The following is an 18,459-nucleotide window of genomic DNA, read 5'->3' as shown; positions in this document are numbered from 1 at the left end:
ATCTAAACAATAGGGAAGCAGTTGCATGGCGGCGCCTTCAAGCTGGGAACTTCGTAAACCCGGTCTGGGCTTATCATATTCAGACTGGAGATAGAAAAAACAATAAGTGCAAGCACTGTGGGGAGAGAGGGACCCTCGACCACATAATCTGGGAATGCGCTAGCTCCCCAGGAGCTAAAGCAAACAAATTGTAGAGAAGCCTGGGAAGCCCTGCTGCGGAGCGAGGTCTCTGCTCAACAGCAACAAGCCATCCGGCTGGCGACAGAAGCCGCGAAGAGTCAAGACCTCTTTGCCTGCTTGTGATCGCGGAGGTCCCCGCCCCCGTCCTCTAGGCCTGCGTGCCGGGCTCGGGGAGTAGGGGGCCTCCTTATCTGGTGGAATATTAAAGTTGTTATCATCATCATCATCATCTGCGTCTTTCTATAGGGCCAGAAGAGAGACCGTTGAGAAAATTCGGAAAAGAAGAACCATTGCATCTACGGCTGGAAACGTTTTTGTGTATTCATGAAAACAGGGAGACTTGAGATATGTGTTTCGATTAACCGTGTCAAGCCGAACTTTTTGCTCGGACCTGACGAGGATTCAACTCATGGCGACTCAAGAGCACAAACGAGAGCTCACCCTATTGCTTCATAATTTAACTTCTTTCCGCTCCCGTTGTCGCTGGCAGGGAGAGAATTACGGAGGTGTAGCATAGCGGGCAGGGGCGGAGCCAGAGCCAGGTGGTGTCACTGCACATGCGTAGGAGGCGTGCGGTAATCCGGGACACGTTTACGCCTGTATGTACATCTCCGCTACGCTAATCCTTTCATTTCTACGCGCTCTTCACAAACCGGTCGACAGTCGCTTACAGCAAGCACGCTTCTCAACGCGACTCCGAAGTCTTGCGTGTGGACTTGCAGAGACGAGGGAAAAGACGAGAGCGAGCGAAAATGAAAGAAGTTAGCGCCAAATATCTTCTCAGCGTCGAACGAAAGAATAAAGCAGGGCGTTATTATAAAAGAGGGCCGCTTGCAGCTCGAACTACAAATCTCATGCCGTGGCATTTAAAGCGGCCCTCAAACACCTTTTTAAGCGCACTAAATAAACTTGCTCAGTCGTTTAACTTTGCTGCCATGAACACCTGAGGCGAATAATACGCTTCTACGCACAGCAGAGAGCTCACAGTCGCGGCGCTCGAAAGTTGGCGAGCTCTTTCTGGCGAATTTTTCTAACTCGCGCCCTCCTCTGTGCCACGCGTCTGCGAATGTCGGGTAATAAATAGCTATTTGCTACATTCTCTCAGACGCCGCCAGAAAGCCGCGTCGCGTCGGCATGTCGGGAAGCTCCGCCGCCCGGGCAATTCCCGCTCACGTCGGCAACCCGTCGGTGCACATGGAGCCTATTGGGGAGGGGGAACGCTGCCTTTCAGAGTGCAAAAAGTGACGAGAGGAGGGAGAAAGGCGTGAAGAGGCTGAAATTCAGATTTTTACTGCAGATAACTGGTGAGCGCCCTCACGGTTAGCTCACACGCAACATAAATACCCCTGCAAGAAGAAGATTGGACAGTCGCCGCCGCAGATTGGTCGGTAGCACTGTACGGGAAATTCGGAGGTCGTGGATTGGGATCCCACTAGCGGCATGCGGTTGTTATTGTCCTATTTTCTAAATTATCCTTCAACGGTAAAATAATTATACCGTTAATTTTTCATTGATTAACAGCGGGAATTTTAAAAGAATAGAAGCATTTTCAAATACCTTCCTTAGTTTCGGTGACTGTTGGCTTCCTTCCCAACCCTTGGCTGCTCGTCAGCTTTTACAAGTCATTCAAAACATTTCTGACTGGAGGATATTCGTGGAGCGGAGTACAGACATACTGCAGTTTTAGTGAATGGTGCTTCAGGGCTCCTGTAGAATGAGTCTCACCATGGTTCGAACATTTTAAATAATCAATCGCAGTGCGTATATCGCATGACGATGAGGTTTATGCAGAATGCTGTAATCATGCGCGTCCCGAAAGGTGGAGAAAATTGACAAAGCCGTTTCGCGCTTCCTTTCGACCAAACCAACCTCATCATTCTCTGCGCTGGCATCCGAGCGTTCGCCGTGACGTCTCAGTGAAGGGCATCCCATTGGTCCCTCATTCTTACTGACGCGTGAAGGGTGGACGTAGCCAATGCGTTGGCGTAGCACAGAATGACATTGTTCCTGCGATGTCGCATTGTCTTTTCAGTTAATGCATTTAAACCATTCATTTGAGGCATTTAAACGGAAAATTCTCAGGCAGCGTGCAACCGAAAAACCAAATTTACTTTTTCGAAGACCAAGAATAATGCCCTTGATGAGACGTGCCGGGGAGCCAACGCCAGAAATTTATTATACTGGACAGCGTTTTCAAGTCCGATCTCATTCGGATCACATTTGATCGATTCTGTGTCAATGAAAAAAAAAAGAAAATAATCCATTTTTCTGCTTTCCCGAATTGTCGGTATAAAAACTGTGGACAGCAAGCAATGCACGCCCGTAACATTCCCCTCCCCCTCAAATTGTTTCATTCTTTCTCTTGGCAGGAGTGGGTGACGGCCACAGCCATTCGCATCGTACTCAACCGGCTGAACACGTTCGGCGACGAGATCTTCGGCGACAAGCAAGTGCTTCGCTCCTACTACTACGCTATCGCTGATCTGGCAGTCGGTGGAAGGTGAGCGCATGCTCTAAATGTTTCTGCCGCTGGGCTGCCCTTGTTTTTCGCACCCAAACATGCCGAGCCAAAGAACGCTTCAGGGCCTCGCGTTCATTTCCCACGGTTTCGCGCAACCTAAATGAGCCCTTCGCGCGAAGGGCTGATTTATGGAGAGTTGCAATGTCTATTTCATTCACCGCATAGGCTGCCTAGTGAACCCGACGTCGGTGGCTGTGTTGCCTTGCTATTCAAGGGTGAACTTATGGTAGCGCTTGAGGGGGCGAGGGGTTAAGGGCAGGCCTGTTTCCACCATGCATTTCTTGCACTTTATTCATCGAAGAAATGGTCACTTCGATCCTTCCACAGAAAATTTCTATCTTGTAGATAGCTGGTAGCTCCCTCCCTTCCTCAATTAAGCCCGCACCTGTCGCTATGTGAACAATTTTGTCCAGTGATGGAATCTGCGTAATTGCTTTGTGTACAATGAAAGGCAAAGTAGGAGGGCGGGGGTATGTGTTAAGTCGCTTGTTTGAAATGTGGTGCCACGAAATTTGAAGTGATATTTCAGATATTAGCGAAAATCTTGCTTTGTCATAGATACATGTGCCTGAAAGCTTTGTATTTGCAGCGCTCACAGGGCTGTCTAGACAGATTATACATATTACTATACGGGCACTAAGGGTAAAATTTTCGAATAGTAATTTTTCAACAGTGGGCGCGGTAGCGCCAAGTTCGTTTATCTTATGAACGACCGCTTGGAGGATTGTAAATTCGACCAGGTAATGAAATATTGTCATGGACTAGGAAGATGAAAAATCGGGCAGTGGCGTGGGTGGATCCATCGCGCGCGCTACGCCAGCGACCATTAAATGATGTCATCACCATCCGTCATGTCGACCTCCATTCACGTACTTGCCGAGATTTAACAATTGGTGGAGGCGCAGGCGATCCTCATCATACCGACCCCGGAGCTTCCGAGCCTTTCGTCCTCCGAGGTATTTGATGGAGTGCTCGGGGTTCGCACTCCCAGCACTGCCGCAGCTTGCAAGACTCGACCCGACCTCAGTGTGGATACCGTCCCGTCCCCCAGCTCCGACCAGAAGACGTGACCATTACGACCCCATTGACCAACTACCGCCGCCACATGACCTGAGACACCACTGACCTCCCAGACTTTAGAACAGAGCTCCCCGCCTCTGCCGTTGGGTAGGTCCATGGGCCTCGGCCGTGGGCTTCTGGCGACCGGTGGCTCTGCAGCCTTCGTGACGTGGACCGGGCTTCATCTGCCCGTCTCCTTCATTGTGGCGGCTCTTCACCGTCACTTCTATCCATCCTGTCACACCCATCGTAATGTCCTGCGTCTCGTCGACTGTGGCTTGTCCTGTGACGGTCCTAGTCGTTATTGGGAAGATCGCTCTGTAGCCCCGGGTCATGTCGGGGATTAGGAAGACGATTAAACGGGCAGTGCCGCGGGCGGAGCACTCACGCTACGCCCAAAACCATTAAATCATACCATCGCTATCCGTCATGCCGCTCTGCATTCATCAGTTTGTCGTCACGCAACATTATTCTCCCAGTTGTCTACGAATCACGCTGTCAAACGTCGTTCAGTACAACTGAAAGAGTTATTAGTGACGGCTGAATGGCACGTACAAACGGGGGGAGGGGTGTGACTGGCAGGCCCTCCCAGAGGAGGGAGGGCGCGTGAGCGGGCGTTTCGTCGTCGTCGCAGTCTACGAAAGACGATGATGTGGGCGGGAGAAGTGCTTACTAATGAGAAGTGCATGTTAAGAAAAAAAATTCACTTTCATTCTTGTTTACCGTGCCTTACAGCATCCGATTGGGACATGCTTCAGTGGGCGCTTTTGTGGGAAAAGCAGACGCTTCACGCCTACTTTTTTTCTTTGCTCTTGCACAGCGTTGAGAAAATTTTGCTCGTTATTCACTCTTTTCCAAGGGCTTCCTCGCAATAAACTATTCAAGTTGCCCGGAGGTTGCAAAACAAAGTGTTTTGGCCGCTGCACTGCACACTGCCTGTCTTATTTTCCTGCATGTGCAGGGCGTTTCAAATCATCCAATACAAATTTTTCTTTGAAAAGCCGTGAAAGATACATAGTGCGGTCTGTGCCGGTTGAATAATGACATGGCAAACATTATTTACGTAATAGAGTACAACGAAAAGACGACTAATTAACTAAAATGAGCTGATCAACTTTTTAATTTTCGGTTTTAGCACACAAGATAATGTTGAGAAATTCAACGCCTTCGACATAGAAGGGGAACTTCGTTTATAAAATTTGTGAATCAGCATAGTGCTCCGAGTATGGAGCGTAGAAAATACCCGTTTGGCAGCTCGTCAAGCTGGCTTTCCCGCTATCACACGTCAACATCGCCTATGTCCTACAAGAAGTAAACAGCGGCTGCATTTGATTCAAGCAACGCCCATTTATCAAAATATGCAATGTGGAAAAGCCAACTTGAAGAGATCTCTGAGGCTTTATTATTATTTATTTTTTTCACTTTCGTTATCTCGAAGCATGATGCCGATTTTTCAGTTTCAAAAACTGTGCTCGCCTTCGATTTTGACGGGCTTCAATTTCGCTGTATAACCTTGCACCCTAAAACTAATAACAAAAACCTAATTTGTTAATTTTAGTTAATTATTAGTCTGTTCATTCCGCTCTAGGACGTGGTCTTTGTCAAAAGTACGCAGCCAAAGGGGTGTGCTACTGAGGCCTGCAGCGCGACTCCTTTTGCAGACTCAGGAACCCTAACCTCGCAAAGGCGGGAGAAACTAAAGTCCTCAACCCTCCCAAGCGTAGGACTGTCAAATGTGCTCAAGAGCCCCGCTGCACATAACGTTCCCCATCGTCTAAAATAAAACTGCATTCACCGCACTGAAGTATCTTTCACGTTCTTTTTTTTAGATCTGTATTATTAATTTGAAACGCCATATATTTTTTATCTACATTGCAGCAACCCATTAAATTAAGCAAAATACAGCCGTGTCTATTACTTCCGTGCCTTATCGATCTTGCAGCACCAGCTGTAAAGAGCAGCTTATATTCCTCGCTCGGTTCGCCCCACTCCTGCAGATGCAGTGCGGCGTCGCAATAGCAGGTTTTAGATATTTGTTTTTGCACGCGGGCCACGGTATTGCCAGAGAGCCTCTGAGCGAAGTGTCAGCTTCCTGCAAAGCGCGTAGCGCTCGAGAACAGACATACCTCTAGCTCCTTCACTTGCCGCTTATGCTTTCCACACGCTTATGCTCTGTGTGGAGCCAAGGGGAAGGCGCAGGGGTATTTACGGCGCTTCTGACAGTATAATGCTCACAGATAGCGCGCCAAAAAAAAAGAAAAAAAAGAGGATTTCGGGAAAATGTTTTCCTCAAGGGTTCCTGCTTCAAGAGGTGTTATCTGAGGACAAACTGAAGTTGGTCTACTTTTACTTTCGCTGAAAACGGAGCTTTTATAGCTAGAAAAGGCCAAAAAAAAAGTACAGTTGTCGCCACCACTCAGCCGCTTTCACAAGCAAGCTGCGATGATGTCAAGGCCTATTTTTTGGGGCGGATTTATAAGAAGGGCTGCAACTCCATCCATTTCCCGACGGTGATCACGGAGCTCTTGCCGTTTTTGACGTCACGAGTTTGAGTCGAATGGCGGCGAAAACAGTCGTCTTTAAATCCAATTTTCTCAGCACCAAACGCGTCTTTTGCTGCTGGGCAAGCATTCATATATCTAAAGAGACCCATACAATTGATTTTTGCTCAGTACAAATATGGAATGGAGTTTTCCTCAGTGCCCTTTTAAAGCCAATTTGAAGCAATGTAATATTTACAGCAACGCCATCTTCCGGCAGTGTGGGTTCTACGAGTGGGAGCATTTGCGAACACCTAGGAACGGCGCTTAATTTCACGAAACATTGCGTTACTGAAAGCCGGCTGGGGTCTCGTCCCAGAACCGTCGGTACGAAAACCGCTTGCAACAACGCTGAGCGTTTGGGCTGCTGCGATACTGAGTGCACATATTTCTCTGTTTTTGGCCGGCACGTGTGACGATGGGTAGCCGGTGCAGTTCTTCTGAAGTGTCCCGGCTGTCGTCGAGCGCCTCACCGTTGACGGCCCTTCTTCGCATGCAGGTGCCAGTGCAACGGCCATGCGATGGCCTGCGACCCGGGCCCCGGCGGCGATCGGCAGTTACTGTGCCGCTGCGAACACAACACGGCGGGCGACAACTGCGAGCGCTGCATGGACCTGTACAACGACCAGGCCTGGGGCAGGGCCACCTCCACGAACGCCCACGAGTGCCAGCGTAAGTGTAGCCTCCCTGTCCGCCATCTTGTGCATGTGGAGTCGAACCTCGCCTGCAGCGAATGCTTCGTCCAACGAACCGTTTCGATGGCCTGAAGAAATATCTAAAGGAACCGCATTTCGTGCCGGCCGCGGTGGCTCAGTGCCTTTGGCGTTCGGCTGCTGAATTTTGGCAGAGAAGAAACGCAAACACGTCCGCGTGCTGTGCGATGTCAGTGCACCTTAAAAAGAATTCCAGCTGGTCAATTGAGCCCACCACTACGGCGGCCCTCACAGCCCGCGCGCAGCTTCTGGCCCGCATCCACCAAACCGGTGCATTTTGAGACTTATCAGTAACAAAGCGCATACACAGTAATATCGCTTGTTAACAGAAGCTTCTGCTGATGGTGGTTCTCAAATTTTCCTCACGGGTGTGTTCTAAACCGGACAATAACAAATCACTTGAAAATGCGTTTCCCTGGACATTCCAGTTGCCGGCGAACATTTATTTTGGAAGTCACACTGTCGTTTAAATTAAGCAATGATTAAACAGACTACTCCCCGTATACACGCTATACATACACAAAAAAAAGTATTTGGCCAAATTTTGACCTCTTCGCAGCAGAGCCATCGTAGCTCAGGATAGAGTGAGCCTTTGCAGTAGATTTCAGCAGTCCCCTGTGCGTGCTTCCTCTGTTTAACTGCCTAATTTTCATCCATACTAGTAGTCCCGAAATCAAGTTTTTTTTTTCTTGGCGAGCCTGTTTTCGTGCGGTTAGCTGTTGTAAAACTAAGGACAAGACTCTGGATTAACCACAACTCTAATTCTCACTTAGCACAAAGAACAGCAGGGTAGGTTTGGATGCTTCTGTATAAATAACCAAATAGTGCTACACAGACGAAGCACAAAGCGTGGTTATGAACCCAAGCTTTCATGTTATTTATGTTCAGGCGTTCGTGTTAAGAACCCAAACTCTCATACTGTCAGACGCCATCTGGGGGCCTCCGTATAATTTCGGCTACCTGTGGTTTTTTTAGCGTGCTCGGATGTATCGCACAGTACGTGGGTGATATTGCATTTCGCCTCCATAAAAATGCGGCTTACGGCTCAGATTCAATCTCGCGATTTGACTCTGCAGCCGAACGCCGTAACCACTGATGCGGGCACCTCCACTGGCATTCAGTGCAGCTGCAGACAAGGCATTGTTAGGTAACTATTCATCCAGTGGTCTCCATCTGCAAGAAGTGTCTTCATGTTGTCACACATTTGAAGTTTTTACTTTTCAAGCAATGAACTGTAGAAAGAAGCAGTTCGTAACCCGTTCGGTCGGCATTTTTCCACCCTGAAAGCGTTCCTTTTTTTGGCACGCGTTGCTCCTCGCACCTGGCAGTGGCAACACCTATCTGCATATTTAAAGCAACCCGATTGCTTCTTGATTCATGGCGTCCGACACTGGCGGATGAAACAGCTCTATTCTTGGTGCGTACCACGTATCCAGAAGGGCCGGACGGCGACCCCGTTTTTGCAAGCAAGGCAGCCATTATATATGCCTTCGCACTCGGTGATATTCACCTACTCTTTTCTGAAATGTAAACTGCCGTATCGCCGTCTTGACGGTACAGCAGAACAGGCCATCACATCGGCGGAGTTTCATCGGTGAGCACGCCGCGTTTTATTACATTCCGCCAGGCCAGCCAAAGAACACACGGTGATTGAGGCAAAATTACCAGCTAAGCATCATAAAAGTGACGTTAAGACACGTTGACAGTGATCCCTAAGATTCAACTACCTTTTATTCAGCAAAGGCGCAGTTTGTAGCGCGTCCGTTGGTGCTTTGCAGGGTAACATGGTTCGTGTATAGCTGGGCCTATACTCAGTAAAGGTCGTAGCAGGTAGTGCCTCGTTGTCGGCGTCATTTTCTCTGACCCTTGCCTCCTTCTGCGCTACTGTTTTGTGAACAATGAACCAACCAGCGCAAGTTTGTAGGTTAGGGCAGCAACCGCAGCTGCAGCAGCTCGTAAAGTGCGGCTGCTGATTGGAAATATCCGCACTTCTCCCCAACCGTCTCTGGTCATCTGTGTATACTTTCCGGCTCCGCCTTCGCTGCGCTACTCTTTAGTCTCTCATACTCTCAGACCCTTTTCCAACGTGCCCACTCACACAATGCGGTACGACGAACCCTCGCAGAGGCTCGTGTATCTCTCTCTGACCTCGACGTCGGGAGTTCTTGCGCGCACGGACAAACTACTTTCAGCAGAGAAGCGTGTTTCAGTCAATTCATATAACAGGCCAACGGGCCTTTTTCACGTTGGGAGAGCGCCCCCAGCGGCGGCCGCCGAATCACAACTGGTGGTTCGGCCAGTCGGTTCGCGTCGCGCGGTCAGCAGCAGTCAGTTTGGTCAATTGATCATTCGCTCAAGTTTTCGCGCCCATCCGAACGTCGGTATTGCGTTTAATTATGTTTTTGCCTTTATTTTTGTGAACATTTTCTTTCTGTTGAGCTGACAATGTTTTCGCCGATGGACTTCGCGCAATTTTTGCACGCGAGCAAGCAGTGGACCAACGATCTGACTTCTGTGCCGCCGGTTAGTGAGAATGTGATTGACGTGCACTTTGGCGCACCGAACCGGCAACTGCGGAAATAATGGGCTTTCAAAGAGAAGAAATACATTCGCCGCATTGCATGTTGCGTCCATCAGCACTCATCCGAGGGCGAGCAGCTGATACGGAGAGAGCGGGCGCCGACGCGGCTATCATTCTTCAGTTCGAAGATCGATGGCACGTGATCCGGATGGTCCAAAAACGAGAAGACATCCCTGCAAAAAATAAAACGTAAGGAAAATGCTCGTCAACCTGACCTTTTTCAGAGCTGTGCACTCTCGTCACTGTAATCACTGCAGTCTCAGGAATATAATAAACGGGAAGCAAATGTATTGAAAGCCCGGTCGGGGTACAAAGTCGAGCGTGCTCTTTGTTTGATAACAAGGCTGCGCCAGGGCTGTTGATGATGCGCAAACGATCTCAGAGCGTGATACAGCGCTGTGGAGGCACCGAGGCGCCTACTGACTGGCGTATTCGCCTGGCTGGTGAGTGAGTGCACGAGAGTTCCGCTGGGGAAGCCGTCAACTCGCATTCGCATAGTCCCCTCCACTGAGATGGTCTGAAATGGGCACAGTCCGCTGCAGCAAAATATGTCGAGGCGACTGCTTTCGCAGGAGAGTTGCTCCCAAGCGGAAGGTATCCGGCATTCTCGGGCCATCGTCGTCGTTTCGGCGAACACTGTGGTCCCGCGCTCCCCTCGAGACCGGCCCTGCCACGGCGCGCGCACCTTCCCGTAGGCGTACTACATTCCTTTTACCTGTCACCCTTTCTTTTAGGCTCCCTTCTACTCGGATGCGGCGCTGATATCATAGGCAATGCAAGAACGGCGCTATCGGGTCACGGACGGCGAAGGCCAAAGACGCACACAAACGCTGTCCTTGCCTCGTCGTCGTCCGTGTCTCGTTCGCGCAGATCCTTTCATCTATATCAACCAACCAGCCCGACAAGTTCTACTCAAGTTATTATTATGCCCGGGGTGCTAGCAGACAGTCCCGCGCAGTTTCCGCTCATGTGTTTCATGCAGCCACTTCTGCTACGCTAGCAAATGGACAACAGAGGCGTCGCACCTTGCGCTTCGCGCTACAGCTTCTTAGAAAATAGAGTGCAAGAAAAAAGAAAATTAGTTTTTACCTGGCACAAAGTCGTCGCTGTTTACACGCGAGTTGGCTGTTGGCTGCCACGGAGATCCATCAACATCCACACGGCACATTGCCTGCGCCCACTTTGCTCTTTTGGCTTCATGGACTGATGCCGCAGGGAATCTAAAAATCTTGCATTTCCTGGCTTTTTGCTAGAATTAAAGCATCCGACGGTAGCGCATCGCTGAGGCACCTCGCCAGTAATTTCAGCAGGCACGCAAAACGCCGAGTTGGCGACAGCTACGCAGCAGCGAAGCGCCGCTCGCGCGACCCAACCAGCCGCACCGCTCCAAACGCTCAACTGTCCGACGAACCACCAAAAAACATGGCGGTCGCGCGCTTCCCGCAACGCACTGCGCGTGCATGCGCAGAGTGCCACCATGAAAAAGTCCCATTATAAGCGTACTACCTACCAAGGCGAGACCAACATGGTTAATGTGGCAAAGTAGGGCGCCTGTTGGCGGATAATCATTAGGCCGCTTCTGGAATGAATTCCACCCAAGTGGAATATTGATAATGTGTTTAGTGTTATTCAGGCTGTCCGTCATAAGTGCTGTATTTCGGATCTTGCATAAGTTACGTCCTATCGGAGATCTCTAGAATGTGCTTGCACTCGCGTAAAGTCAGTGAGTGCGCACTCGCTTGTCAGGGCGCGCTGCAGTTCTGACCTTCAAATGTGCACAGTTCACCGAGCAAGAAACGCATTTTGAACGTCCTGTTACGTTTCGCCTACGACGCGCGGTATAGCCGGCGCGGATGCAACGGACGCCGGGGCTTCGTTCAATGTGGCGGTCATTTTGGCCCGTTCAGTGTTGCCGCAACGCCTCCCGCCAAGCGCGTCCAGGCAGGTTTCAATGCCACGTGTCTTCGTGTGTGCGTGTGTGTGTGTGCATGTTGGTGCCCACGCTTGTCAAAGCGCGGCAGCCGGGGAGAGGAGCCAACACCCTCTCAATGCTAAGGCCTCTCCACCGGCCGCGTGACGTCACGCCAAGGGACCGTGCAGGCCCCGCGCTCCGCGATTTCAGCGCGCCGCGCCCGTCTGCACTATTCGGGTACTGCCGTACGTAGCTGCCTTATAAGTGATTCCTTCATTTTCATTTTTGTCGTTGCTGCAGAAAAGAAATTCGCTAGTTTGTGCGCGCCTTAGGCTATCATTTTATCTGCTTTATATATTTTTTTTATTGCAGAACACCTTATTGTCAAGAAAGTTCGAGCTGCTAATACAGTTTTTTATAATAAACAATTTAGCATACGGCCGCCAATTTCGCATTATTGGTCATTATAATAAAAAATTGATTAGTTAATTTCAATTAATCATCTAATTATTAGGTTCTATCACGTACATGATGTCTGCCGTGCGGTAAAATCCATCCGCACAGACCGCACATGCGTATATCTAGTTGTTAAAGTAGAAGTTCGTGAACATTGAAAAAAAAAACACCGTCTACTGCGCATTGTGTTAGTTTTATTCTGTATTGTGTTTTGCTTAAAGCTTTCACACACAGCAATAATGACACTCACAATAATGTTGCGCTGTTGAGTATTTGTACAGCTAATCTGACCCTTACAATAAAAAACGACGAGACACCAGCAATGAAGTGTGCGCAAAGCATTTTTATTGCTTGGGAATAAAACTTACTTCTTCTTAAGCGTTGCTGCTTTCCGGGCTGCGGCCTTCTGCTGCGCATTGTCTTGTATGGCATCATTTCTTAGTTTGCAAAAGTTGTTTAGAACAACGTTGGTTGCAACGCGTACTACCAAGCGCAGGAGAGTTTGTGCAGTGTGGCCATTTTCACATGTCTCAATGTCGTGTTCGTCCAGGAGGGAAATCGTCTGTGAAATCACGACACCACGTTGATTTCTACAGGAGAGAAAATCTTCCGCGGTTGCTCCAAAAGACAACTTCTCTGCAACTAGTTTAGTCATCAGTACCATGTGAACTGTGCATGGCTGGGGAAACTTCAGCCCTCCTCTCGACAGGTTAGCTATCATGGCAGTATTTTCCGCTTCGATCTCTCGATTTTCAATCACCAATGTGCTGAAGCAAGCAGAACATGAAAGCTTCTTTAAAGCAGCATGAGCAGCGTATCCTGCAATGTAGACAATAGCATCCATGTCAGAGTGGGCGTGTGTAATATCGTCGTCGCTGACAGCCACAGAAAAGTTGCATGGGACAAGATCCTCACTTACGTCTTCAAACTCTGTTTCCTCGCGTGGAAATGTCAAAAGTTTTTGAAGACGAAGCTTCTTCTCACATTCGTAGAGCTGACGCACGGAAATGTGGTACTGTGATCCTGCCAGCTGGCGGTAACGGCCGAACCGGTCTTCTAGCGCATCCGTCTGAAATTTGCCCAGCAGTACGTACTTGAAGTGAAGTTCTTCTAAGCAGTAGCGCGAGAGTTCTACCAGAGAATAGCATGTCAGTCGCAAAGCACTGTGAGTCTCTTTCGTCAGCGAGCCACTGGTGATGTTTATTCTTGCCCAAGCGTCCAACCAGTCCACAACGCCGCTCAGGAAAGCTAACTGTGTGTCATCAACAGACCTTACAGGGTCTTGCATGCTGTCCCTTAGCCTCTGGCCTTTGCAAGGGGTCTTAACATTGACTATTTGCCACCATGTGAGGATAACGTCAATGAAAAGAGCAGTCGACTCAGCTTGAGGAATCTTGAACGCGGAACCATGTGTCCTGAGGGCATTTGAAACAAACTGATTAATGACGTCGAGAGCGAGCTTTACATTTTGCCGCTCCATTGAGGTTGGATTCACGGCTTTTGCGTTCAGTCTGTAAGCAGCCTTCACAAGCGACGTCTTCTCTGAAGAATAAAGCTGCCGCACAGCTGCGAAAGAAGCAGCTTTCATACGAGGAGGCCCTTCGGGCATTGCTCCACTCAAGTCCATTTCAGGGAAATAGAGGCATGTTCCAGGGTTTTTCTGGTTAATCCAATTGTTCCTAATGCACTTCAAGAGATGCACAGGATCGACCACGTAGAAAAGAGGGCGAGCGTTATCGGCTGGATGGGGATAGACAATGCTCACCTGAGGACTTGTAGCAAATAACGACATCATCTTGCGGTTCAGAGCATTGTTGTCCGTTATCACAGCGATAATTTTGAGCCCCATTTTCTCAACATTAATGATTATGTTCTTAGCATGCTCGTGCAAAATTTCTGCGCTCAGTTTGCTCACAGGTAATATGTGAATGACGTCCTTGTTTGCAGAAAGGAGTGATTGTACCATGAACACATGGGCTGTTGTTGCTGGTTCCGTTGAATGAACCGACGATCCTACTATTGTGCCCCCTTTGTAGTCGAAGTATGGTTTTATGTGGATCTCATCGATCATCAGGGTCACTGTCTTCTCGTGGTCTTTCATTGATTTGACTCGTTCTCGGATGTAGGAGAGACAGTGCGGTTGATTTTGCTCCACAAGAGGGTCAGCTTTGTAATTTGAGCAAACACGGCGCAGTGTGGAAGGATGGGGCAGAATGATTCTTGATGCAGCTCTTGTGAAGTGATATGCGTGAGGAGAAATTGAATTCAAAATACTGGCGAATACCAGCAGCTCTGCGCTATACACATGCTGTTTCGCGAGGAGAAGCTCTATCTGCTCAACCAGAAATTTCAGCAAAGAAGACTGTTCTTTCGTCGTATCACTGTCCTCAATGAGGTCTGCAAGCAGTGAACCGACAAACTGCAATACTTTAGTATGTTTCGACTCTTTCGTCACCTCAGGTATATTATGCAAGCCTATCTCGAGTTCTTCTAGCAGCAAGGACAGGCTGGAGGTGTCGCATACTTGAGCTGGCAGAATCCTGCCTGAAGGAAGCGACAGAAGCTTCACTCCATTCAAGAAAACAGAAAGTGACAGATCAGGGAGAACTACCAAGGCGCATTTCACATTAGGTGAAGGATCATTCTCGATGAGAAGGAACCTAACGCACTGCTCATCGACAGAAACGGTCCAGAATTTCGTGTTGCAGATTCCAGGCAACTTAGATTTGAACTCCTCGTAAGATGAAACTTTGTTTCTTTTCTGTTCAAGCTCATTAGACTGAAGTGACTTCCTCATAGCCTCCTGCAAAGCAGCGTTTTCCCTTCTTGCTTTTTTCGTCTCTGGCGATTCACTCCGTCCAGGCGTTGAGGACAAGTATTTTGGGCAGTTTGGAAAAACAGAAGGCGCAGCATCAATCTTCAACTGTAGCCTGTCACGCTTCACCTCTATTATTTTCCCTGTCAGTTCATCTTGGTGTGACAACGTCGTAATGAAGTCGCCTGCGTGGAAGTGCAGTTCACACACCTGCACGAGAAAATGAAGCAAGGCCATTCGCCATGACTCTCCATTGCCTAAAACACTAAGTAAAAAGAGTCTGAATAGTGAACAGCTTTTACATATTTACACAGCTTTTACACAAGCCTTATGCACATCCACAGAACTAAATGCTTCCTGGACAATTCATACATAAGTGTAAGAAGTGATATCATTGCCTACAAAGACAGCATGCCTTTCCGGGAGCGACAGCTCACAACTAAGATAATTACCAGCGCCTATTAAGCAATATTTCAGAGTCTTACCCTCGAATGCTCTGTAGGTGTGAAATCCTTCCGTGGAATGGCTCGCAACCAGGCTTTTCTTCGTACTTCGTCTCTTGGGAAGCAATAAACACGTACTTTGGGACCATTCTGGTAGTTCCCGCGGCACCCGGGAACACAGCACCGGCCCATGTTTCACGAAGTTGCACTCGCTACACGGCAGGCAATCAGTTTCCCATTCGTGCGCTAGCACAGGTACGCACGCCACACAAGAAACGGCCACACGAAACAGACACAGCCGTGCGAGGAGCGAACGGAAATGCACCCAACGCCAGGCTGAAAGACTCAAGCAGCAGCTAGACGCTCACTGCAAGACTGCGTTCGTGTCTGTGCTTGCCCGGGCAAGCGCGAGCACATCGAGGGAGACAACCGAGCGGAGCGGAGCCGCGCTTGGTGAGCAGCCTGACCGGACACTTGGCGTGACGTAGCGCGTGTGGAAAGGAGGGCCTGGAGAGGCCTGAAGAAAGTATTTAGAGGGTGTTGGAGGAGCTCCCCAATTGGGAGGCGAGGAGGTCTGACCGGCGCCGGCCCGGCGGACGCGTCGCGTCACGTCTCAACATGTCCGTGCGTCGCCGTCTCGTGCGCCTCATCCCGAGCCGTTCCTTCTTGCCCTCGACTCCGAGGGTATAAAGGCAGCTGCCCCGGACGCCAAGAGGAGGCTTCGATTTCTTCCGTCGAGTAACGTGGTCGCCCTGACCGGCTGCTCTTTTGCGATGCTAGAATAAACAAGTTGTTCTGTTGGCAGTCGACTCATCCTTTGCCAGGACCTTCGGATGTTTCCAGCTGTGCCCCAGGCCGCCAGGCCAACGCTACCCTTGGGGCTTGCGACCCATTCGCAACAGTCCTGTTTCGCCGACCTTCTCTCTTAATGGTTTGCCATGATGGGAAGCCAGTGAGCTCGGCTCACCGCGCGAAGATATAGGCAATCGTCCTGTAGGTTCTCTCACGTCAGGTCATGTCACATACAACGCTAGCCCTATAGGAATTTTGAACGCCAGAGCAATACGATGAGCTTTAATTTGCCCGAGTCGGGAAATTAGGAAAGGGATCTCTGGGGAGTTTAACGCATGTTATAATGCTAGAACAGCAATAAATGTAAAATCTGGGGTGGGGTGTGAAACCTCAAACATTTCCGGCGTCGGCTATCGCGTTGGTATAGAACAGTTCCAAATATTGTCCATTGTGATCACTAGTTTTTCACACGCGGTATTCGTAACATGTACTATCGGGGACAAAGGTCTCCCGGACGCGAAAAAAAAGCGATCTAGGTCCATACGTGTCACGCCTGCAAACAAACATCTGCTTTCACTGCCCCACATTGGAGCACGTGAGCCCGACTGTCACTTCAGCAAGTTTGGCTTTAATCAACTGCCCAAAAACGGAGCTGTCGGCTTTTGTTCCCGTGTATGCGTCCTGGAAAGTTTTTCCCCCAATAGTACATACGTGGGAAACTCGTCACGATAGTCGGATACAACCCAATAAAGCAGCGGCAGATGCTCCTCAAAGCAGGCACTCCTGCCATTGGCGTCTACCGATTGTCATGATGTCGCGGTTAATCCATGTACACCTGCCAGTGTGACATCGAAGGTGGTTGGCAAGTGGAGAAGGATTAATTGCGATGTCATGACAGTCAGACGCCGTTGACTGGAGGGCCTCTTTTGAGAGGCATTTCCCTCTTGGCTGTTGAGTTGTATCGGACAGGGATATAAGCCACTCTCGCTGCGCAAAACGCAGAGATGTGTCGCAAGCTCCCCGGATTCCTCGATTCCCTCAAGAGAATGCAGAGTTTTTGCCTCCCCTCGCCAAGTTGTCATCGGCCAGCGTGCCCAGCAACATGCCCGGAGCTGTCATTTCATGTGGCACATCTGAGGAGGCCTAACACTGATGCCCAGCAGCTGCGTCGAATGCACGCTGGTTGTTTTTTTTTCTTAGTATACCGTTGATTCGAACTTTTCACACTGGGCCTGTATGCCTTGGTAAACCCCTTCGATCACCATTTACGCTCGTCGCGTTAGTCCTCAAATAATTAATCCGCCCGTGCTTCCCTTTTCCTGTTCCTGCAGAGCGTTTCGCTAATACTTACTTTCTTTCCGGGGCCCGTGAAGCCCGTACCTTGAGAGGAGCGAATCCGGCCAGCTGTTCAACGCGGAAAGACTGCCCCTTTGCGTCACCCTCGTGCGACCGCCGCCCCGACGGCGCCGAATGCCGCCGTGCAGCTAGCTGGCTCCCCGGGCGCACCACGCGAGAGCGAGGCGATGGCATCGAGCGGAGGAGGACCGGCCCCCGAAACCGCTCTCGGTCGGCGCGTGTGTAGGATTCGCGCGTGGGCAGACCGGACCTCAGCGGCGCTAGGCCCGCTTCGGCGCCGCGCGGCCTGCCCCACTCCTGGGCGGTGGTGGTGGCCGCTGTAGCTCGCCGCCGATGCGATGAAAGGCGCCCCGCGGCCGATGTAGCTGAGTCGCGTTCTCCTGCTGAAACCTCGCCGCTGCCTGCCTCGCCGCCGCTCGACATGGGTCCGCGCGCGGTGACCTCCTGCTTCCTGTTGCTTCTGCTGCTCGCGGAGCTGTTCCCCGCGACCTCCGCCACGCACTGGCACCGAGGACGTCTTCAGCAGCACCAGCAGCGCATCCGAGGCGACACCCAGACGCGGCACCGAGATTCCTACGAGCGCGAGCGACCCGGTGGGTAGCCTCTCGCCTGCCAGCGCTGGGGGCCCTCTTTTGAAAACCCGTGGATTTGCCCGCTGCAGTCTGCGGCTTTGCGACATGCTCATCGGCTGCGAGGAGTACGGACTGCCTCTTGATAATGCCAATTTTTCTTCTGTATGAGAGTGGGGCATTTTCAAGGGTTTATCTCTGGTGGTGATGCGTCTTCGCTTTCCATTCTTACTAAAGTCGCGCCTCGACCGACGTAGGTCCAAGTACCCCCTGCACGAGAGACATCACTCCTAACACATAGCGCGAGTCAAAGTCGGCGCTTCGCGCAGGCGGGAAACGGAGCGCACAACGGTCTTCTGCCTCGAAGGCGAATCCTTCTCAGAGGCGCAGCTTACACAGGACATGATAGCACGGCTTTAAACAACATTTATGCGCAACGTTTAGCGCGTAGAGATTAATCATTTGACCAACTGCTAAATGTGGGCTTCTCAGTTGCGATGACCGTTGCAGGGTGGTTACACC

General features: G+C 50.2%; 2 protein-coding genes across 3 annotated transcripts in view; one reads left to right on the top strand and one right to left on the bottom strand.

The window, feature by feature from the left end:
* The window catches only part of LanB2 (laminin subunit gamma-1), a 146,450-nt gene that overhangs the window by 79,933 nt on the left and 48,058 nt on the right, over positions 1-18,459 (top strand). For both annotated transcript variants that reach the window (XM_077650113.1, XM_077650112.1), the window contains exons 3-4: positions 2,550-2,680; positions 6,800-6,972. In XM_077650113.1, the coding sequence (XP_077506239.1) occupies positions 2,550-2,680; positions 6,800-6,972 (304 nt within the window). The remainder of the gene's footprint in view (positions 1-2,549; positions 2,681-6,799; positions 6,973-18,459) is intronic.
* Positions 9,602-17,794, bottom strand: LOC144115662 (uncharacterized). The gene is made up of 2 exons (XM_077650114.1): positions 17,364-17,794; positions 9,602-9,767 (listed from the first exon to the last, which is right to left on the bottom strand). The coding sequence occupies exons 1-2, from the start codon at positions 17,789-17,791 to the stop codon at positions 9,647-9,649; spliced, it is 549 nt and encodes a 182-aa protein (XP_077506240.1). The 5' UTR covers positions 17,792-17,794; the 3' UTR covers positions 9,602-9,646.

The sequence above is a fragment of the Amblyomma americanum genome, chromosome 1 (genome assembly GCF_052857255.1).
Source record: "Amblyomma americanum isolate KBUSLIRL-KWMA chromosome 1, ASM5285725v1, whole genome shotgun sequence".
Classification (NCBI taxonomy): Eukaryota; Metazoa; Arthropoda; class Arachnida; order Ixodida; family Ixodidae; genus Amblyomma; species Amblyomma americanum.
The sequence above is the reverse complement of the archived record's forward strand: the minus strand, read 5'-3'. Positions and strand labels throughout refer to the sequence as shown.

Bases quoted from the DNA above. Each gene is read 5' to 3' on its own strand.
- LOC144115662 (XM_077650114.1), bottom strand. From the start codon at position 17,791: ATGTCGAGCGGCGGCGAGGCAGGCAGCGGCGAGGTTTCAGCAGGAGAA. The intron at 9,768-17,363 runs GTAAGTATTAGC...TATTTTTTGCAG, and splicing joins TCACGGGCCCCGGAAAGAAA to GGATGTCTTCTCGTTTTTGG.